Consider the following 22521-nt stretch of genomic DNA (forward strand, 5'->3'; position numbering starts at 1 on the left):
GGTGCCCAGTCCTCCCGGGTCAGGGAACCAGCTGTAAGTCCTACCCACTCACACTCTACCGGAGGGAATGAATGAGTCAATGAACAAAGGAATGAATTTGTGAGCGAGTCGCTGTTCCCATACTCATCTAAGTGTTTGCTGAGTGCCTCTCTGTGCCAGCGACCATGCCGGCCACATCTGAGGCCCTCCAGCACACCCACACCTTTCCCACACCTTTCCTCTCAGGTCCACTGCCCCGGAGGCCATCACACCGCTGTCTTCTCCTTTTTATGGCCAAACCTCCCAGACGGATCTGAGCCCCAGGTCGTGCTCATGCGCCACCTCCATTCTCCTCAACCCCTGAAACCAGCCCTTACCTTGCCATACCATGAGAGATGAGGGGTGCCCTCTGGACCTACAGATCCCAGACAGTCCCGATGGCTGTTTCTCTCTCTGCCCCTCACTCCCCTCCCCGCCAACTTCGGAAGTGCAAGTGGTCCTCCTCCTGGGCTTTTCTCCTCTTCCTCATGATGGAAAGAATGTTCCTGGCTCCTCCTCGCCACTGTTGTGGCCCTCTCCCCTCTCAGACCATTCTGCCCTGGCGGCCACACTTATGCCCTGGGTCCCACTGCCATTCTGCCTCAATCCGCACGCTCAGTCTCCTCCTGACCCTGTTGTCCCTTCAGAGTCCTGGGCTATACACATGGCACGTCTAATGGACATCCAGGTGAACATTCTCCCTGCTCTGCAAACTCCCCTCCCATATTCCTGTGTCCCATCCTCCAAACGTTTCCTCCCCACCCCCTATTTCTCCCCAAGGCTGCCCAGGTTTTCTGTCTTTGGCTCCTCGGTCCAGGCAGCAAACAAGCCTTGCTCAGTCTTCCCTCCAACCCCCCATCCCTTTCCCTTCGTCCTCCCTAACCCGCTCTCTTGTTCCTCTCCTCCCCTGCCTCCAGCCCCCCATTGCTCCCTCCTATTCACTATCCAGAAACAACCACAGCCCTCCTAGCCACCACCATCCGACCCCACTTCTCCAGTCTGTCCCTACATCTCCCAATGCCTCCCACCCTGAGCCTTCAGCACCAGCCAGGTGGGCCTCTGTACCCAGCCCCAAACTGACTCAGGACCATGCTCACCTCCCATATTCCCAGCTTCTAAAACAGCATTCTCCTCCTCGATGCCTGTTCAGACCCTTTACGTCCTTCTAAGCCTGGTTTAGGTACCTCTTCCTCCAGGAAGTCTTCCCTGACCAGGCCTGCCTACCTGGTCTCCCCCTCTCTAAACCCTCTCCCAACTGACTGTGCCCCTCCTACTTAAGCGTAACCATTCTTTCACCCACTCCAGATCACAAATGCCCCTGCTCCTTCCTCCCAAGCCAGAGCACACAGAGGGAATGCACAGAGAGGGGCTCCCTGAGGGTGAGGGCCATATGTCCATCTACAACTCTTATTCCAATCAGAACTCTGCTCCCAGGAGGACTCAGAAGCTGGGAAAAGGCAAAAGCAAGACAGAACTGGAGGTAACATGGGGTGGGGAGGTGCGCCAATGTGTCCTTGTTCCCTGCTGTGACAATGGGAGTGGGGACACTCTTCCCCTTTCCCAGCCACATCCAGCAGCACCCGGAAAGGGGTATGGAGCAAAACAGGTGTGGGACAACCCCAGGCCCGACTGAAATAGTGTGAATGGGATGTACCACCCTCCCCTCCTCCGCTTCTCCCTGAGAGGACAAGGCATGGGTCTCCGCGGCCATCAAAGCATCTTGCGAATGTGGGACTGTAGGCGGAAGGCTTGTCCCAAGAATGAACTTTCCTACAGACAAAGCCATATATGGATGGAGAGGTGCATCCAGGAACCCAAGGATCTGGGAGAGGTTTACAAGGGAAGCTTCCCGCCCCAGAGAGGAGGAGGCAGGCCCTGGTCCAGAAGCAGGTGCCCAGACTCCTCTATAGCCTTTCTGATGGCAGGAGAGAAACCAAGGCAGCCTCTAGCTCAAAGTCACACAGTGAGTCTTGAGGGGGAGGGAGGAGGAAACAGAGAGGGAGGAGGCAAGGCAAAAGGCCCCAGGAGTTCTGGGCTCTGTTCTTACAGCAGCTGGGGGCACAGCAGATCCAGCCTACTGAGGCTCCCAAGGAGGCCAGTCACAGAGGTGTCCCCCCGGGGTGGGCTCAACTCCAGGCGGGGTGGATGTTCAGGCTCTGAACAGCCAATCCCCAGGACTGTCCCCTCCCCCTCCCCACCACTTCTTTGGCAAAAAGACAAAATTCCCACGCCTCAGTCCATTCCAACGGTCCCTCTGCCTCTCTGCTCCAGCCAGTGCTCCCAACTGCGGGGCTGCACAAGGAGGCCTGCAGGCTGAGCCCCATCCACGTCCTCCCCAGGCTCCAGAAAATGCCCTCCACCCTCTTTCCTGCTCTCTCCTCAGATGCCACGCCGAATCGGAGCCCTGGGGGCAGGGGAGCACGGAGCCAGACCCCTCCCCGGCCCACAGCGGGCCCCCCACTCACCTGCTCGCGCATCCTGTCGGGCTGACCTCGCAGGGCCAGGGCGTGCTGGGGGTACTTGTTCTTCAGATGGTCCATGAAGGCATCGCGCTTGCGGTCGGCGTCCGCCTTCTGGAGGCCGCTGAGCGCCTCCAGGCTCTGGGCTGCGATCACCGTGTGCCGCCGCTCGGACGTGTGCACCAGCCCCACGTTGGAGAAGCGCCGGCCCCCGCCGCCCGCGCCGCTCCCGCCCCCCAGGGTCCGGTACTCCCGCGGGTACTCCGCATCGTCCGCAGACAGCATGGGGGGGCTGCTCCGCTCCGGATCTGCGAGAGGGGAGAGGGGGCACGGCGGGGTCACGCGGCGGCGCCGGGAGCCTGGGGCTGCTCAGCCCTCACCGGGTTGGGGCCGTGTCACTGAGGGGAGGGGCAGGCCTAAGGCGGGGCAAGAGGCTCTGGGGACTGAGACCAGAACGGGGCTGCCCCCACTCCCTGACTAGGGGACCGAAGAGGCAGCAGGGGGAGGGCTTCAAGGCAGTTGGAGGGCAAGGGCGGGCCGGCTTCGTGCTCTTTGGGTGGGTTTGGAAGGGTAACGACTGCAGGTGAGCGGCTGTTTTTTGAGGCCAGGGAGAGGCTGGAAGTAGGGGTCTTGAACACCTGGAGCCGTCCATCCTTTTCCTCCTTCCCACAGCTGGTGTGAACAGGTTAGGGAAGGGGCGTTTCCTTTAAATGGTTCCTGAAAGATGTGGGAAGGAGCCTGCCCAGTCTTCCTTTCATGAGCATCCTCTAAGAAGAGGGGTGTGTGTGTGTTGTGGGGCGGGGTCAGGGGGAAGGGGGAGAGACCCTAGCTTCCTCCTTCAGACTAGCATGCTCAGAACACACTTGTCCTAAAGGCTGGGGATTGGCTTGGAAAAGGTCGGGACTAGGATACTGGGGGCAGGAGTAATGGTGGCAAGGAGATGGAGGCCCAGGGTCTGGGACATGGGACCCTCTCTTTCCCTCCCTCCCCGGAGACAGACAGATGGACAGACAGGGGAGACTGGGCACAGAGAGGACAGTGAGAGAGAGATGGATTTGGGACAAACTCAAAGGAGAAAGAAAGCAGACAGAACAGCTCAAGCCCTTCCCCTGAAGCTCTCCCCTCCCCCCGCCCTCCCTCTCCTCAGTCTCCCTTCCCAACACACACACACACACACACACACACACACACACACAAGTTCAAGACCTTTAAGGGACGCACAGGGGACAAAGGACAGTACAGAAGCAGAAAAAAGAGAAGGCCGGGGGTTGAGGTCCTCACACGGAATTCTGAATCCTTTTCCCATATGGCCACCATCCCTGAGCTCCTGGTCCCACCCTGCCCCACTCCTGGCCCAGCCTTGCTGTCTCCCCCCTTCCAGGCTCGAAGATGACTTTTTCACAGCCCAGAAAGGCACAGCGCTTCCAAAGTGACACCCGCACCAGGTGCCAAGGGTCTCCTGACTGGGAGGCAAACGCAGTCTCGCCGGCATACCCCAGCCCCACCATCCACCAGTCTCCAGGCCACGCCCCCCACGTATAGCCTAGATCCAGGGATGTCAGGCACTGTGGACAAGTGTACCCCCACACAGGGGCTGACTCGCCGGGCCAGTTGGGGCAAAGAAGAGGAGGCTAGGGATTCCGGGACCCAGCCATGTTCCATCCAGATGCCACACCCCATCGGCCCCCTTCCTCCACACAGCCACTGCGCACCACAGGAGGAAAGAAGAAATTCAGCCACATTTCAGGAAAAGCCATCCCTCACCCGACACGAACACACATACCCACACTCCTCCCGAGACTGTGGCTGAGGCATGTAGGTCTGGGGGACAGAACCTTTGAGGACCTAACACCTGCCACCAAAACTAAGGGAAGAAGGGCTTCCACAGACAGAAGCTTCCATGGCTTTCAAAGGCCTGATTGACTGCCATCAACATGGCCATCAACACCCTTTGGGGGGGGTATCATTGTGGCCCCATTTCAGAGATGGGGCTGCCGAGGTTCGAGAAGTCCAGGGACATGCCTAAAGCCACAGTGAGTGGCAGAGGCTAGATCTGGCCCCAGTATCTATTAGTTTGGCCTCGTCCCCTCCCACCACACTTTCTCAACATCTATTGACAGAACAAGGGCAACACCATGGGGCACTAGGTGCTCGTCTCTGTTCATCTGCTTCCTCCCCAGCCTGACACTGGGTCTGGGGTCCCTACTGTCCCCCCTCCCTAGGCATCTGTCCCTCTCACTGCAGTCACCCCCTCTGGCGTGCTCCCCAAAGTGAGGTCCAGATACACAAGACCTTGGGAGGAACACGGTTTCACAGTTTAATACTTATGCCTTTATTTTCATAAAGATTAGGAAAACCCCACATACCCAACCCAACCATTGATTTCATGGATCTCATTCCTTGGGACGGTAAAGAGAGAAGGTTTCAAGTAAACTTTAAAAGGTTCAAAGAGAGTGAAGGAAAAACATTTTGAGCTAAGATAGTGCCGCAAGTCCCTGATCTGGAGGAAATCCTCAGAGATGAGGCTGGGAACCCAGGGACCATCTTCATGAAGGCCTAGTCCCTATCTTTGAGAAGCTTGGCGACAGTCTGGGGTCCCATGGAATGCGGCCGGAAAGGAGTTCCCTGAATAATCATCCAGGAGAAGAAGAAGCTGGGATGGGGGTGTCTAGGCACCGGGGAAATAGCCCCAACCAGAGTCAGGGGGCTGCCTCCCATGACCCTTAACCTCTCTCTTCCACTTACCCTCAGCTCCCATGGACATTTGCACTAGTACAATTGAGCAGGAGGAGAACTTCCATGGCCCTAGCCCTCTCTTTGCCCAGGCAGAGGTGGATTCTGCCCACAGGACTTGCTTCTGGAACCCCAGGCCTAGAGTCTGGCCCAGCCCGGCCTGAGCCAGAGGGACCTCCCTCCTTGCGCCCAACAGCCAGGCTCACAGTGCCCTGTAAGGGCTCTGGAGACACACAGGTGCAGGGGACAGGTCTCCGGTTCTTATGTCCCCTCACCCCCGCCCTTCTGCCCTCTGGGACCCAGAAGAGCTGCTCACCCCCATCCTTACCCTCCATGCCTACGCCTCACCTCCTTCCCTGGCTCCTAGCGGAACATCTCAGCAAGTTTGGGCTGGGCAAACAGAAACCAGCAGGGACTGAGGGAGGTGCGGGGGTCACACTGGTTAAAGGGGCAAGGCAGGACTGGCAAGGAGGGGTCCAGGCTGCTAGAGCGGGCCGTGGAGGGGGAGCAGCTGCGGGCTGCGGACACACTCTCTCAGCCCTATTTATGACTGCAGTCCCATGAATCTCGCTGTGGGCAGTGGCAGGGGGTGGGAGGGGGAGGCGGGCTACCAGCATCTTGAATGGAGAGTAGAACCAGGACTGTCCCTACAGTCTTGAGGTCAGGGCTGACAGAGGGAGGAGTCAGGGGTGAGGCAGGAGCCGGATTCTGGGGGTGGCAGAGAGAGGGGCAGGCAGGGGCAGGAGAGACAATCTGCTAACTCTGAGGGGCGGTGGGAAGGAGGGGCTTGGATCTGCAAAGCTCTAGCATCTCTTTAAGAACCTTCAAGTTCCTCAGCTTTATTTAACAAAGACAAACTAGCTAGGGGAGGGGGGGCAGGGGAAAAGGGGAGGCTCCTGCTCTGTGCTTGTCTCACTCCTTTCTGCAGGGCCCCAGAGGACTGGGAGGACAGACCTGGGCTTCTGGGCTGTGGGGCCTTCCTGTTACCCTTAGGAGAAGGAGGCCTGTGGCACTCAGAGGACTCGGGCAGGAGCTTCTCTCATGAGTCACAGGTACTCAAGGTCAAGGAGGAAGAGAATCCCAGGCCAGAGACACCCTGGGTTTCAAGTCAGCTCCTTCCCTGCGGGACCCTGGATTAGGCGTTCATTTCATTACTCTTCCTTCTCGGAGCCTGAGGGCACTAATCTGTAAAATGTGGATGTCCCCCTCTAAACCCTGCCCCTATCTTACCCCAAGATGATGGAGGAGAGAGTGTGTTGTTTTGAATTAAAGGCATTCCTGGCACATGGGCTCCTGGATCCCAGCTGAACAGCCTTCCCGGTACCCCTGTGCCTGCTCCTGCCACCACCTAGTCCCCCGGAGTGGCCCTGACCCTCCCCAGACTGAGCAGCCCAGTGCAAAGGGCCAGAGATCGATTCCAATCCAGCTAGCAGCAGGCTCTGGGCCCCCGGGGCACTGAGCAGACCCATGCTTCCTGTTCAGTGGCAGGGGGCGGCGAGGGCTCCAGATGGGCAGGAGTCTTGAGGGGGTGGCTGAGGGGACAGATGGGACAGAGAGGCCTTGAGTGGGTAAGTGGGGTTGGGGGAATTGAAGGACTGTGAGCTGCAAAGGAAGGGCAGGGGTTCTCTGAGGGAAGGGGAAGGGTGGAGAGGCCGTGGAGGAGGAACCGAGCTGGGGTACACTGGGGAAAGGAGGTTGGGACTGAAGGCCCCTGGAGGATGGAGGCTGGGGGAGCCAGAGAGAGAAGCTGGGGTCAGAGGGATTGGCACCAGATGTGCGAGGCTGATCATAATTGTTGAGTAGGAGATCCAAGCCCCAGAGAAGAGGCCCGAGACTGGTGCAACCCAGCTCAGAATAAAGGGAAGGGAAAGTGGGGGGGCTGGTCTGCCACCCTCAGCTCAGCCTTCCCAGCTTGGGCCACGGGAAAGGGACACATGCAGGCCTGAGGCTGGGGTGACAGGTGGGGGTGGGCGCCCCCCAGTGGCCGGCTGAGGATAAAGACGCAGGCGCTTGGGAAACGGCGACATTGTTTGTTCCGCCAGTTCCAAATTCCACCTTTATTTATGAGCCTGATTTATTTTTATCCTCCTCTGCATTCTTTTACATGAGATCACTGTAACTCATGATAAAAATGAAGATCCCCAAGTTTCAGTGACACCATCGCATTAGCCACCAAAGCCCACCCCCACCTCGTGTCTTTACCCCAGATGTCACCACTCTGTCCTCTGGCTGCCACTGGGCAACATTCACACATGACATCATCTTCAGAGGAAGGGAATGTGGAGAAGGGAGAAGAAGAAGGGGGGAGGGAGAGGGAAGAAGAGCAAGGAAGGGGAGGAAGTAGATGGAAGAAGGAAGATACAAGATCCAGAAAAGGTCTCTCTCTGGGGCCCCTGCTGTGAGAACCCCAAGCTCAAGACTCAGAGTTTAGGTCCTGTATCCATGTCTCCAGAGATCAGGAGGCTGGATGAGCCGAGAGGCTCCCAGGTGTGCCCCATCCATCTCCTGGGCAGAGATGGGGGCTGGGCACCAGCTCAGGGAGCTCACAGGTTCCCGGGGCTAGATGCCAGGGCAAGGCAGGGCAAGAGAAGGGGTGCATGGAGACTGCTGGAATAGTGGAAAGCCTGGCTCAAACCCTAAAGTGCTTTTTACACACACACACACACACACACACACAGGAGCACATGCAGCTCAAGGCTCCCTCAGTTCCCCCCCACCCCCTGTATCTGCAGCCAAATAAGAGGAGCCCAAGTCACCCAGGAGGCGCCCCGAGGCGGCTGCCACTGTCAATTGTGCCTGACAGCTCCATCCTCCTGGGAGCCCTTCACAGTCAGGAAGCACACTGTGCAGGGAGGTCAGAGGCTAGAGGACAAAGGTCAAGATTAGCAGAGGGTCCAGGAACCTCGCGCAGGTGAGGTGCTCAAGGCTTGCCCCATCCCCCACCCCTCCCCTTGAAGGAAGCAGCCTCTCTGTCTTTGGGTGCCCCTGACTCTGTGCTCCTCGCATGCCCGTGGCCCTCAGCCCCTGCTGTCTGTCTGTGGGTCCCTGGAGCAGAAGCCCATCTGTGTCTGTTTTCTAAAACCATTTTTTCCGCCCCATACCACAGCAACCAAAGTCATTTTCCGGGCAATTGCCTTTCTGTAAACATTCCTGTGTAATATCCCCCCAAATTGCTAATGCCCAGCGCCCTGTTGAGTCTCCTTGTCACTCCAACCAGAACCTCGAGGTGGGGGCGGGCACGGGAGGAAGGGCGATCGGAGGGGAGGAGGGAGATGGACTAAGGATGAGGGACAAGGCTTCATGTCCAGTTCCTGGCCCACAGCAGGGGCCAGGAACCCCACACGTCAGGATAGCCTCTTGGGCAGGGAGGGTGGGGGAGGGGAACCCGGGAGAGGGAGGCCGGGGAGGGAAGGGAGCCATCTTGAAAGCATGGGGCAGATGGTTAGACAATAAAGCTGACTTCCTGGTGCCTAGGAGAAGGGGCACTAGGGACGCAGGGGCAAGGTCAGGCAAGCTGTCATCCCTCGGTCCCGGGAGGAAGGTCAACTCTCCTCCCCACCCCTACACCCAGGTGTCAGAGGGAGGACAGAGAAGTGGGAGGAGGCCAGGTGGAGCCCATCCCCCTTAGATGGACCGAGGCTTGGACACTGCAGTAGTGGGGGGAAGGTGGGCAGAGCAAGAAGGCGGCAGAGTGAGGGTGGTCCTTGGCTGATGCCTCCTCCCTAGCCCCCAGCGCTGATCTCCAGAGCTACATGGGGAAGGGCCTGGGGCAGGCTGATTCCCCTTGCAGTACAGTCAGGGAAACTGAGGATCAGGGAGGTTGAGTGATTTCACCGGAGTCACAACGTGGACTCCCTTCCCTGGGCCGGGGCAGGATAGGGGAGCAGGGAAGAGGGAGACGAGGACTGTGGCCCACGCCTGTGCCCACAGAGCCCTTCCATCCCCATGCCCAGGGAGCTCTGCTACCCCAGCCCCCAGGGAAGCTGGGCACAGAGACTCAGGAGGGGTGTGAACAACAGAGCCCCAGAGGGAGCTGGGGAGGCAGGGGAGGGTGCGGGGCACTGCCCATCACAGCGTCATGCAGGCAGAAAAACACAAACCAATTTGTGTAGATTTAAAATCCACCGAAGGCTACTTAGTTGGTAAACGAGTTGGAATCTCAGAATAGAATTAAAGGACCTCCTCCGGGCTGGGGGAAGGAGAGCTCACCTGCCTAGGAGGAGCTGTTGTGGGGAGGCTGGGTCCTGGCTGCTCCCAGCAGAGCTTCTAGGACACTCCCGAGGGAGAGAGAATTTGAGAGGGAATGGGTGTTGGGCTCCTTGAAGGTAGGGCGGGCGTTGCCCCAGCCAGATGCTTCCTCTCCAGGATCTCCCTTCTCAGCCCTCCCTCTCTTGAACCTTTCCTGCTCATTCTGCCCACTTCTCAGGCTCAGAGCAGGGCCTGCCCCTCCTCCCCCCAGGGGGCACGAAGTGTAGAGCCCTGTTTACCTTCTGAGGCTAGAAGCTGCCTTGGTGCAAGGCCTTTGCCTCCTCCCTCAGACTGGAGGCTTCTTGCTGGCAGAGCTACCACTCCATCCTGGTGGGGTTGGGGAAAACCATCAGGCCATCTCAGGAGTGGGCTGGGGCCCTGAGGGGCTCACTCGGGTCTCATTCAGGGCCTGTGACTGACTCGGGGCCTTGGCTCTGTGTGGCCATGGAATCCTCTCCCCATAGCGGGCAGGAGTGACTTCTTTAGACTGTCCTGTGTACCCCTGCTGGCATCTTGAAAACCACTCTCTATTCTTCCTCCAGGCAAATGCCCTTCACAGGAAGGAAACCAACGCACACAGAGCGGACCTGACCCAGTCATACCAGAGCTGAAGACAGAGTCAGAAGTGGAACCCAGGCATCCTGGCCCCCAGGGACAAGGATTTTTCCATTATACCATGCCACTTCCCAGAAAGCAATTGCCAGAGGAGCGGCCCCCCCGACCCAGGCTTCAGGCCCCAGGAGGACACAGACTAACAATCTCCATAGGAGGAATCGGCAGCAAGGTGGAAAAACATGGCCCTAGTACCCTGAGCCCCAAAGAGAAGAGCAAGCGGTCATGGTGGACCACACCCCCAGGCATCCATGCCAGCCCCAGGGGATGCTCACCACAGAGAAATCAGGGGCCCTACATGGCACCCTGACCACACTCCTCAAACAAGACTCTCCCTGCTGAAGGGCCACAGCCAGCTGCTTGCCCCAAGGTCAGATATTCAACCCTCCCTCTTTTCCCTGTACCATCCCATAGTGGGCAAAGCTATAACATTACCAAAAATCACTGAATTGGAGGATGAGAAAGCTCTGTTCAAACCTAGCTCTGCCACTGACTAGTGTGACCTTGAGCACGTTAGCAGCCTCCCTAAGCCTCAGTCCTCTCATTTGTCTGGAAAAAAAAAACAACAACAACAGGAATGAGGGTTGTGCACTGTACAAAGGCGCCAGCCTAGGGGGCAAGTGGGGGACAGTTCCTTCCTGATCTGCTCGATCGCCTGATTTCCTGTCATTCCATCGTCAAGAGTTTTATCAGACCCAGCACTGTACGGTTTTGATTTTTAGCTACTAATGAAGATCTGGCTAATTGACTTCCCTGGGAAGGGAGGGGGCATAGCTGCAGAGGGGAGCGCATCACCCTCGGTCTGAAGCTGTTGCCAGAAAAGCTGGGACCAGCCCTGGCGTGGGCCCACAAGATGCCCCGTTGTTAGGCTAATTCCTGTGTGGCTTCTCCACCATCACACGCCCCGGGAAGGTGTCCTGTCAGCTCTCCATCTCCTCAGAGAGGCAGCCGAGAGGAAAACAGGCTGAGAGGAAGGGAAGGAGCAAACACGAGGGAGGGAGGGGAAAGAGGCAGGCCCCTGTTCCCCCCCAGCTCTGCTGCCACTCTGAAGAGGCTCCCAGAGCTCCTGCTCTCCCGAGGGGGACTCAAGCCTTGGGGTGCTGTGGCCAGGGCAGCGACCACGCCCCTCCAGTTGCCTCCAGCTGAAAGCATGCAGAGGAGGACCTCCTGTTCCCAGGGAGAGGGACCCCACTCTGCTGGAGGTGAGGGGCCGAAGCCCCGTCCATCACTCCCATCCTCCCACAGGGAAGTTGTCAGTACCCAGTGGTCAGTGAAGGCCTCACGGATGTTGGCAGGAGCTCTAGACTGGCCAGATCCCTCCATCGCCTCCTCAGAGACTCTGTCTTTCTTGGGGTCAGGCTTTTCCTAGGAGGCCCTTCCTCTGCCATCGCCCGGACATCTCCCTCAGCCACCGGAGCAGCCAGGGCCCTGGTACCATGCTCAGCTGCTCAGGGACACATTGTGCTGGCTTACGCTTCTAGCCTCACACCTGTGCGCCCTGGTGCACGCCCTGGGCCCAGTGCCTGCCCCCCAACATGGGCTCAGTCACAACCTGCCTCACCTGTGCCCCCCACGGGCATCCACGTGCCGAGGGGCGCACCCAGGCACCGCCAGGACTGGGGGTCCCCACACAGACGCCACCCCGATTCCGCCAACTTCCAGCCGGGGGTCCTTAGCCCAGACCCCCTTCTTTTCTGTACACCCGCTGCCCTGAGGGAGAGGCTGACCCTGCCCTCAAGGCATCCCTGAGTCTGTGGGCCAGAGCCTCTTTTGTGCCCCACAAGTCCCTGAGAGGGATCCTGGTGCAGCCCTCCCCCTGGGTGAGGCGTAGAACCCCTCCGCACCATCCTCTCCCAACCCAGGGAAGCCTCACAGAGAAAGATCTAAGGGGGAGGTGGGCACTTCCCCAGGGTAGGACAGGGAGACGAGCTACCCTGGAGCCACGGACACCCAGGCTGGGCAGGGGTCCCACAGTCCTTAAAGAATCTCCAAGGGCCCAACCTTCTCACACTTCAGCTGGGTACAGAGTCCTCCCAACACCTGCCAAGGGCAACTGGAAACCCTCCCGGCCTCAGAAATGCCATCCAGCCCGGGCTTGGATACCTCCAGGAATGGAGAACTCATTACCTCCCAGTCATCAATCATCATGTGGGGTTCCTCCTTCCCTAAAATGAGCCAGCGTGTATGCCCATGGCCGTCCGAGGGACCCAGGGGCAGGTCACGACCTCTCCGTTCAGAGCAGGATGGGGGTTCAGAACCTGAATCTCCTCTTCTGAGCTCAACACTTTGGGTCCTTCCTTCCATGTCCTGGTTTCAGCCCCCACCCACCAGGCTTCTGCTTGGCCTTCTGCTGGGTGAGCCCCATGTTGTCACCACTCTTCCTAGTCGGTGGCCTTCAAAACTCCTATAATGGGGTGACGAGATCTGAGCAGCCTAGACAACCCCTCTCTGCTTCTGCCTTCCCCAGCCCTCCCCCTGCCCCCAGCACGTGTGCCAGGAGAACAGGTGCTTACCCAGGACACAGCCATACCCAGGACATACCCAGCCCTTGCCTCCTGCTGTCAATCTGAAGCCCCTCCTGACCTTGAACTTTGGGGGCCAACTCGACTCCTCCTGCCTGGGGTGGGTGACTCTTCTAGCAAGGTCAGCTGAACCTGCCTGCTCCTTCCAGGCACTTCCTTTTGTCCTCTGGTTCCCGGCCTCACAAATGTAGGAGTCTGCCCTGGGGCTCACCCCTTCCCACCAACTACATCCCCCACGGCCTCAGCGAGGCAGAGGCAAGGTCTAGGCACCAAAGGGTGTACCTGAGAGTCTGCCTGGGCAGCCTGTTCCACCTGTACGTCTCTGGTCAGCGGACTGAGGCCCTTGATGCCTTGTCCGGCAGCCAGCCAGCTCAGGGGTACACCTAGCCACTTTGAGGACTGGAAAAACCACAGCCCACACAATAATATCTGAGGCATATTAACCACACAGTGCTTCCTCCTTTCTATTATACTTCCTCCTCCTCAGTGCTGACCCGGCCCTACTGCCACAGGGTCCCAGGCTTGGAAGGAGAGGCTCCCTCACCCCCAGCTGCTTCCCTGCACCGTGCCCCCAAATCCGCACCCCTTGCTCGTGCGCTGGCTAATTCTGGCGTCTCATCAGACGGTAATTACAGGGGAATCAGCAGTGCTGTCATCTCTGCAGCTCGGCACCTGTCCCCACGCCACCATCCCCAGGCGGCTGGGATGGGACCGGAAGCCGAGGGAGGAGGACAGTGCTGGGGGGAGGGGCATCTGCTCCTTCTCTGCCTCTGCAGCCCTTGGCCCCGTCAACCCCACCTCCTCACGGGGCATGCAGCGCGTGTCGACCCCGTGGCCACCGGCCACCTGGGGCAGGGACCAAACGCATGTGGACGCGTGCCCCCAACCAAACAGAGTGCGATGACAGCAAGCCGAAGCTCAAATCTTCCCTAGCCCTTTCACATAGCCGTGACCTTGACCGAGTCATTTTACCTCCCTGGCTGTCAGTTTCCGCAATGACCCAAGTAGGGAAACAGTGCCTATCTTGGGAAGATGGGAAGAATGAAGCATGTAAAGTATCTAGCCCCGTGATCACGTCTCCACTCAACAAACAACACACCTACTCTGTGGGTCACCATGATAAGTGAGTCACAGCTTGGCAAAGATCACCCCGGGGCCACACTGGGGCACAGCGATTTTGTCTGGCTGATGGTGTCCTGTTTTGTTTCTTTGAATTTTCCTGTTTTTAAAGAGCATAAGCCCTGTCCCTGTTTGGGGACAGGTCCCACTGTGTCAATTGCCCTCGGCTTTGCACATTTCCTGCCCCTGAAGGCACTGCCTTTGCTGTCCCCCAGAGCAAAAGTGGACTATGCGGTTCCATTGGATCCAGAACCAGTGGCCGTTAAGCGAGTTGACAATGCCATGGGAATTCAGAGGGGACAAGCCTGGAAGTGGTCGGGAAGGGGCACCTCAGGGAAGAGCAGAAATGGAGGTGACCAAGGGGGGCGTCCCGGAAGAGGAGTCACTTAAAGCTTCACCAAGGAGACAGGCCAGGCGCATTGGGAGCTGTTGGAGACATAAGACATCTAATGACGTCCTTCCTGATGTTGGATCTCGAGGCTCCAGACATGTCCCCCTCCTCCAGAACAGTTTATTAGGTGGGCCTCACCGACGAAGCCACAGTATAAGACCAGTTCACAACCAAGTAGCATCTGCTGTCACAGCCAAGTCACCGAGTCACTTTCCTGCCCCCGTGGTCTTTTCCCCACATGGAGAGGAACTCTGCCCCAGGCAAAAGGAGGTCTGGAAATGGGAATGCCCTAACCTCCAGTCCCCCTCGTCCACCTTCCCCCACTCCAGGGTCCAGAGTCCCTAGGGTGTCCCAGGGGTGGAACCAGGAATGGGGTTGGGGAAGGAAGGTGCTGATGAACCTCAGAGTCAGTTGTCAATAGCATGGACTCTGGAGGGACAGTGCTCGCAGGACTGCAGAGAGAGGCAGAGGGGAACCGCTCCATGTACAGCATGAGAGACTGAGGCTAGACCTAAGAGGCTAGAGAGCTTTAGGCGGAAGGGGGAGTAGAGCTGAGGATACCATAATGGATTATCTATGTGACCTTGGGCATGTTACTTAACCTCTCTGGTCTGTCTCCTCCCCCATAAAACAGAGAACTTAGCATTGAGGACACAGGCCGGTGGGTCTTAAGGATAAAATGAACCGAGCTTAACCCAGCATATGGTTCATGTATTAATAAGTAAACGTTCAGTAAATATTGGTCATTAGTATTTTCATTATTACAGGGGATGATTTTCCCCCCAAATTCAGCAAGGACTGAATGAGCCCCCCCCGCCCCAGACCCGCCAGTCCCTCACTCCCTTGCTGAATCGGAGCCTAGAAAGGGAACCCGGAAGTCTCTTGTAACTGGAACCAGAGTCAATGTTGAGGCGCTGACCCCATTGTGTCCACCTCGATGGACAGCCCCCACCCCTAATAATCCATCACAACACGTTTCCAAAACCCAACCACATCTTAATCTGCTCTGGAAGGGTAGGCAGGACAGAGTTGTTTCCCCTCTCTACAGATGTTGGAAGTCTTGAAAGGTGCTGAGCTCCCTGTCTCTGGGAGTATTCCAGAAAAGGGTGGGCAAGAGAGGAGAGCATTCAGGCCCTCCTCTTGGTTCCCTGCCCCCACTCTCCAAGTCCGCCGGGGTGGCTGAGCCTGGGCCCCTCTGCTATGGGTGCGGGGAAGGGAGGTTGGTGGCCCCTGCAACCAGGACTGGGGTGGGGGGCAGCGTTGGGCAGAGAGGAAGGGCTGCAGTTTCAAGTGCTGCTGCCTCCTGTCAGCAGCCACAGTGGGGGAGGGAGGGGAGCAGGCTTGTTGCTCTTTTAGGAAAACGGTAATTTTAATTAAGAGGCAGACAAACGAGCGCTCTGCAGATTGTCTCAGAGCAAAGTTATTAAAAAGCCATCAAGGCGTCGGCAGCAGCCACAGTGGCAAGGAGGGCTGCCTCCCCCAGCTGCCCGCCCAGATTGGGGCTGAAGCATCCTTCAGAGAGATAGAGGACTGGAGGACGTTGAGTCTGCAGACAGCCAAGACCCAGATGCTGCAGCCCCGCTCCCCTGGTGGGGCGGGGGAGAGGGGGGAACAGAGCAGCAGCCGGACAATACTGGGGCTCAGGCTGCCCCAGGGGGAGAGAGGGCACACGCAGGAAGAGAATAAGCAATGCGGCAATCCTTGCTGTAAGCCAGGCTCTGGACCAGCTGCTGGTTTTCCTGTGCTCTTCTCATCTATCCTGCCATTTGTTTTTAACTTACTCTCTCTCTCTTTTTTTTTTAATAAGTAAGCTTCACACCCAATGTGGGGCCTGAACTCATGACCCTGTGATCGAGAATCACATGCTCTACTCACTGAGCCACCCAGGTGCCTGACAAACCCTGCCATTTTCCAGGCAGGAACACTGAGGCCAGGAGAGCACAAGTGGCTTGTCCAGGCCCACAGAGCTAGGTAATGGCTTAAGTGAGGATTTGAACCCAGATCAGGCTGCCTCTCAAGTCCAGGGCCCCAGGTTGCTGACCCTGGGCAGCGAAGTAGGGGGTCGGCTCCCCAAGGCCTCTGAAGAGTCCTCGGCACAGGTCCCACAACACTGCCCAAGTCCCCAGGGACTTGAGGCCCCTATCACTACTTACTTGGTGGGGGCACACTATGTGAGGGGCACCATCAGGTCAAGGGACACTTTACAGGGACATGAAGTAGAGAGCAGTTGCCGGCCGGGGAGCAGGGGCAGAGGGGGCATCAGGGGACACGGAGTCACAGTCCTGGAGTAGAAGCACTTTACAGTCAGCTGGCCAAGCCACGGCCCCGGCTCCACAGTGGGTGAATTCAGCCAACTCCTTACCCTCTATCTGCCCAGCACTTAAGCAATGGAAGAACACTTATCTGTCTTGTTCACTGTTGGACTCAGACCTTAGCCCAGGGCCTGGCACAGAGAAGGTATTCAATAAATCTTTATTGAATGAATGAACAAACGGACAAATGAATGAATGAACGATTGAATCATTGAATAAATGAAATAAGATCACAGGTTTGCAAGTGTCTATAAACTAAACAGAGCTGTATTCAGGTGGGTTGTGGTCCCATGTCCCATCCCCCACCCTCTAGCCTCCACTGGAACATGGGTTTCCCTCCGTAAGAAGGGCCCCCTGCTCCTGAGGCCCTCTCCCCAGGCCCCCAGACCCCTGCCTCCTCCCCCGGCTTCCCAGCCCAAGGAGGCTTTGCGGCCAGCACACTTATGTACATGCACACACACACTAACTCACATGCACACATAGACACGTTCTCCGCCAGGCAAGTTGCCCTCCCCGGAGTCAAGTCTCTGCTGTCCCCTCCCCTGGCAAAGGCCTGGGCCCACCAGGGAAAGCCCCCCTCCCCCATTTCTGGCCATCTAGGTTGGCAAGAGGCAGTTGGCTAAGGAGCAGTGTGAGGCAGGGCGGTGGGGGGAGGCCTCCCTCCTGGCTTACTAACCTGGAGACTTTAAACAGAGGGAACAGAGTCCTGGAGCCTTCCCTCCCGCTGCACGCTGGAGCCCTGGGTGAGGGACAGGAAAGGAGGAAAGTCGTGAATGAATGCCCAGAGCCAGAGGAGAGGAGGTGGAGAGAGCAAGGGGCCCGGGGCGGGGCTCCCAGAGTGGGATGGCTCCCAGGCAGGGGCCTTGGGCCATGGGGCTGGAGGGGGGCAGGGACAAGGCAAGGTGGAGCCTTAACAGCCATCCCTTTAGAGGTCGCTGGGAGGCTGGGGGTGGGGGCAGGAGGGATAGAGACTGGGTGTTGGAAGAGCAGGGGCTGAAGGGGCAGAGACACTGGTGGGAGACAGACAGGAGGACAGACAGCAGGACGACACAGAAAACACGGGGTCCCTAGAATGAGGTCCCCAGGACAGACAGTCAACAAGCCAGGCCCTATTCTCCTCCCAGAAACAGAAGCAGGCCCTTTCCTGGAGCACCCACATAAGATCCCAAATGATAGCACCTTGGAGGGCGCACCTGTGTTGCCCACCCAAGGTAACCCCACCTTGGAAGGCTGGTGGGGTCAGAGTCAGAGGGGCCTGCCATCACCGCTCTGCTGACAGCCTTCTCACAGCCCGAGACCCCCATCTGCTCCATTCACCCCCTAACACTGAGGAAGGCCCCTCTTCCCACCTGTAATGAGGAAACGTATTTCACACGCAACCAGCACTCACACACTCACGCTGTGCAGGACAATGGCACCTGTGTCCCTAATTGCTTAAAGGTCTATACCTCAGTCCTGCCTCCACACACACACCCCCAACCCTCAGAGTACGGGCACAGCCCCCTTTCAGCCTTCATCAGGGCTGCGGCCCTCCCACACTGCAGGGAAGTCCTTCTAACTATAGCCTTTCCCCCTCTGCTGCCTTATGGTCTATTGCCTTCCATCCTGGGGCTGGTGGCATGAACCCCCTTCCTGCCCAGAGGGAGACACCGTGGCCGGGACCCTCTCGGGCACAGCCTTCCCGAGGCTGGCTCAGACCCATCCATACCCACATCACGTCTGGCTGCAAGAGTTCTCAGAGGCCCTTGCCAATCTCATGGTTCCAATTTTCCCACCGATTACCCAAGATGCAGGCGTCCCAGGGAGAAGCAGCTGTTGTACCCAGATGTGGGGACATTGACTGAAGGAAGAAACCAAGAATTCTCACTAACGGAGCTAGCCCCGGAGGGTTTCCTGGACCAGGCAGTGCAGGTTCGAGTGGGGCGCGGAAGGGGCAGATGGACAGGGGCGCGGAGGCCAGAGAAGTGACGACTCAGGAGGCCTACCTTCCTTCCCACCACCCGCCTTGAGTGGCAGCTCCGGGGACCCATCCCCAGATAAACGGAGGTGAGGATCTGGATTTCAAAAAAAACTAAAGAGGTTTTCTCATGTATGCCCCTTCCTCCGGGAAGACAAAAATGACTTCGCCCGTTCAGTCATTCCTTGGACAGTGAGGAGGACAAAGACAAAGCAATGACTATTTCTTAAAGGTTTCCAGTGAGCTAGGAACTCTACCTAAATTACCGCATTTCATCCTGGTACCCACCCTGCGAGGAAAACACTGTCATGGGCCCCAATTTACAGAGGAGGAAAATGCACTACAGAGGCGAAATGACAACCCAAACCACAAACCTCTGTCTGACTCCAGAACCCGAGTTCTGGACCCCTGAGCCAAACTGCCTCCCCTCTAGCCTCCTAAGGGCTTGGCTGTCTCCCTCTTTCTAGTCCGGGCTCCAGGATATATCATTTCTGAAGGATAATAAGTGAAAGAGAAGGCTTGGCTTCTATCTACTTCTGTCTCATCCTCGGGGTGGGAGACAGAAGAGGTTAGGTCTGGGCTGCGGAGAGACCAGAGACCAGGCGAGAGGATGAGCTGTTGGGTTTGGGAGAAGCCCAGACCGGATCTCCTGAGCTTCACCTTTAAGTGAGGTCTGGCCCCTGGGGCGTGGGGGGTGGGGGAGGCTGCTTTCCTGCTCTCCCACCTCCTCCAGGAAGCCACTCACAGTCCCCTTCTCCTTTTAACTTCCAGAAATCCCTGAGTACCCAGGCTGGGGAGAGTGTTAAAAGTCAGGGGACCACCAAAGTGAAAATCCAAGTCAGTCCTAAAAGCCCTCACTCTTCCTCAGAGCCTTTTCTCTTAGAAAGCAGCTGGAACATAAATGGGGACGCATCAGGCCAGCTTAGCCCCCACCCCCACCTCACCCTCCCTCAGTGGGGGTGGACTGGGCAGGGGGCAGCCCAAGAGAGCAGGCAGAAGGGCTGAGCGTTTCTTTGAAAGGGCTTCAGTGAGCCGTGGAATGCCTTCCCAATGAGATGGAATCGTTAATTCTTCCCCAATGAGGCAGATGCCGGTGCCTAGGGTGACGCCACAGATGCCCGCTGTGTCTGCAATTATCACTCGCCCTGGGGGTGTGGGGAGGCGGCAGGTCACCCTCCCACAACCACTTCCTAGGCTCTGCAGAAACATCTCGAGCTAGGCCTCTCCAGAGCGGCCTCTGGAGTTGGGCTGTTCTGTGGGGGGTCTCTGGGTCTGAGGGTTCCCTGCAGAGCCCTGGGTCTGGGGTCTCCAGCAAGTTCTGTGGCTGGAGTGGAAAAGAAGCCAGTGTGCTGGGATGGTGAGGTTTGCGGGCGGGCGAGGAAGGCAGGCTTGGGAAAAAACCAGCTCCTTCCCAGTCTTGACAGAACTCCATGCCGGGACATGCAGTCAACTGGGCCAGGTGGTGGAGGCAACCGGGAACCAGAAAAAGGTTGTTGGGGAGAGGAGCCACCCTCGGGCAGTGCCTCCGAGGAGGAAAATAAGGACTGGATTTTAGTCCCTGAATGGAATGGGATGTAGAAAAGCCAGTTCTGCCAGGATGGAAAACGTTGAGTTTATGATTCAGACAGCTGAATCCTCTGGCCACTCCCTTATCCAGCCTCCGGGCTGAGAGGGTAGACTTTGGGCAAAATGTGTCTTTGCAGCACAAGGGACTGTTTGGAGAGAGAGAGAGAGAGAGAGAGAGAGAGAGAGAGAGAGAGAGTGTGTGTGTGTGTGTGTGTGTGTGTGTGTGTGTCGCTGTCTGTGTGTGTGTGTGTGTGCCTGCTCTCGCACGCATGTGCCAATATTCTCTTGGGCCAGTTCTCCATTTATCCAGGTTTAGCTGGAGCTTGGAAATATTCTTCCCATCCTCTTTGTGGCAAGGCATGTTTTATCTCAGGGGAGAGGAAGGAGGTAGAGCTTGTGACAGCTGGAAGAGACCTTAGAGATTCTCCAGTTCCACCCTCTCTTTTCATACCAAGCACACTGAAGACCAGAGCCGGCAACTAACTTGTCCAAGGTCACACAGCAGTAGGGAAGGCAAGCCACCTGATCCTGGTCCCATGCTTGCTTTTCCCACTGCCCTTCATCTCTTTGCCCTGGAGGATCGAAGAGTGACTACCTGGTCCCCTTTTTCTCCCCAGCAGGACTGGACCCCTCTCTCTCATGCACCCCTGTACTCTGTACTCAGCCAGCCATAACAGCTACAAGAGTTAAAGTGCATTTACCAGGCGCCTCAGGATGGCCCAAAGGTCATTGCAAAGGTCATGCCAACAGGTCCCCTGCCCTTAAGTACAACACCGGCTTACTCATGTTCACATACGTGTCATTGAGGTCAAAGACCACTAAAGCTCCCCACCTTGGAGTGTCCCCCCACCCACAACACACACACCCTGGGAAGCTTTCTTTCCTATCTAACCTCTATTCCTCCTACTACAGCGTGGGTCTGTTTCCTTTCAAGCTGTCCTGGGCAAGGATAGGGGGGAGGGGAGAAGAATATTTTCTCCCCCCACCCCAAGCCCTTCTGTCTGCCCACCCGCAACAGAGCGGATGAGGGCAGGGTGTCCTCGGGTGGCTGGGCCCTGAGCCCAGTGCGTGCGTGAGGCACGAGGAGCACACTGGGGGAGCAGCAGCCTGAGTGTGGGAGAAGCAGCTCTTCTGGGAATTGTCCCTGCAGTTTCTCATCCCCTGCAAAATCCTAAGTCTCAAGGTTAGGGGAGGGTCTTTTCTGGTTTCAGAGACTTCTGTTCTCTCTGCCACACCAGTTATTGGGTGTTTACTGTGTATCAAGCCTTGTACTGGACATTTTCTTCTATGATTACATTTAATCCTCATGGCAATCCTATGGTCACAAACAAATCTGCCCCCTGGGACAGTCCCTTTCTAAGACTAAATCTAAACTTGATCCCTCTTGCTCCATTTCTGCTGGCCCGGTACTCCCCGGTAGCCGAGGCCATCCCTGCTTCTGTCTTCAGATATTCTCGCCATGACTCAGTGGCCCCACATTATCTTCTCCAGGCTGCCAACCTTTACCCCGGCCTTGCCCCATGTGATGGGCATTATAAGGGCCAAAGCAACAGAGGCAGGAGTGGGGGCTGGGATCCATGACACTGGCCCATGCCAGACAGAGCTCAGGCCAGGAGGTAGGAGAGGAGGTGGGGACAGAACCGGAGGCAGCAGATTCTCTCTCCCTGATGATGTCTGTGACCCTTGTAGGGAGCATGGGGCTTCACCTCCAGTGTGTCAACTAAGCAGGGCCCAGAGATGCAAAGAACTAGTCCTTTCTGTGACCAGCTCTCAGGTCCAAATTGCAACCTACAAGCCCAGGGGCCTGAGCAGAAATGGGCAGGGCTGCAAGACACCCTGATCTGCCCTGGGCTGTGAGGGGTGGGGAGCTGACACCCGAGGAGGGACTCTTACACCTTGCTAAGCTCCTTGGCATCTAGAGGGTGCTCAGGCCCTGGGAATGGAGGAGGGAAACCCCTAAGCCAACCTCCGCCAGGTTTCATACACCCCATGGTAGCCACAGGCAACTTCAGTAAATTCATACAGTACTTGGCTTCCCTGTTTGAGCCTTCCGTAGCAGGGGTGATGAGTGTAGGGATCCCCTCCATTGCGGCTACCCCCCATCCTGCCTCTGGCATGTCTGGAACCCAGGGGCCAGACCCACCTCCCTAGGATTGCTCAGGCCTCAGCTTCCACCCCCTAAGAGATTCCAGCAGTGAAAGCTTGGGCCAATGGGCAAGGGAAGTCGGAATGGTGGGTGGGACTCTGGTCCTTGTGGGTGGCACCTTCCCCCTTCAAGCAGGCACCATTAATATATGCAAAGCATATGCAAATCACCCAGAAGAGAGACACAACATCCACGGAATGTCAGAAGAGACCTTGGAGATGATCCAGCCCACACCCCCTCATTTCACAGGTGAGGAAAGAGGCCCACATCAGGCAGGGACTTGTTCAAGGTCACTCAGACATTTGGGTGCTGAGGAAGAGTGGGAATGAGCTCCCTTTACTCAGAGTCTAGTGCTCTTTCCACGACAGTCCTGTCTTTTATGTGGGAGGTCGACAAGATGGCAAGAGGGCACAGGGCTTGGATGGGGCTCCAGGAAGG

General features: G+C 57.4%; 1 protein-coding gene across 12 annotated transcripts in view; it reads right to left on the minus strand.

Moving 5' to 3' along the window:
- Nucleotides 1-22521, minus strand: part of SRCIN1 (SRC kinase signaling inhibitor 1) — a 67424-nt gene that overhangs the window by 40498 nt on the left and 4405 nt on the right. For 7 of the 12 annotated variants that reach the window (XR_006815919.1, XM_045984862.1, XM_045984868.1 and 4 more), the window contains exons 2-3: nucleotides 17091-17153; nucleotides 2484-2785 (exon numbers count right to left, since the gene is read on the minus strand). Coding sequence is in view for 11 of the 12 variants with exons in the window: in XM_045984862.1 (XP_045840818.1) it covers nucleotides 2484-2785; nucleotides 17091-17153 (365 nt within the window). In the remaining variant the exon portion in view is untranslated. The remainder of the gene's footprint in view (nucleotides 1-2483; nucleotides 2786-17090; nucleotides 17154-22521) is intronic. The other 5 variants (XM_045984871.1, XM_045984866.1, XM_045984867.1 and 2 more) reach the window with 1 other exon arrangement.

This window comes from Meles meles, chromosome 18 (genome assembly GCF_922984935.1).
Source record: "Meles meles chromosome 18, mMelMel3.1 paternal haplotype, whole genome shotgun sequence".
Classification (NCBI taxonomy): domain Eukaryota; kingdom Metazoa; phylum Chordata; class Mammalia; order Carnivora; family Mustelidae; genus Meles; species Meles meles.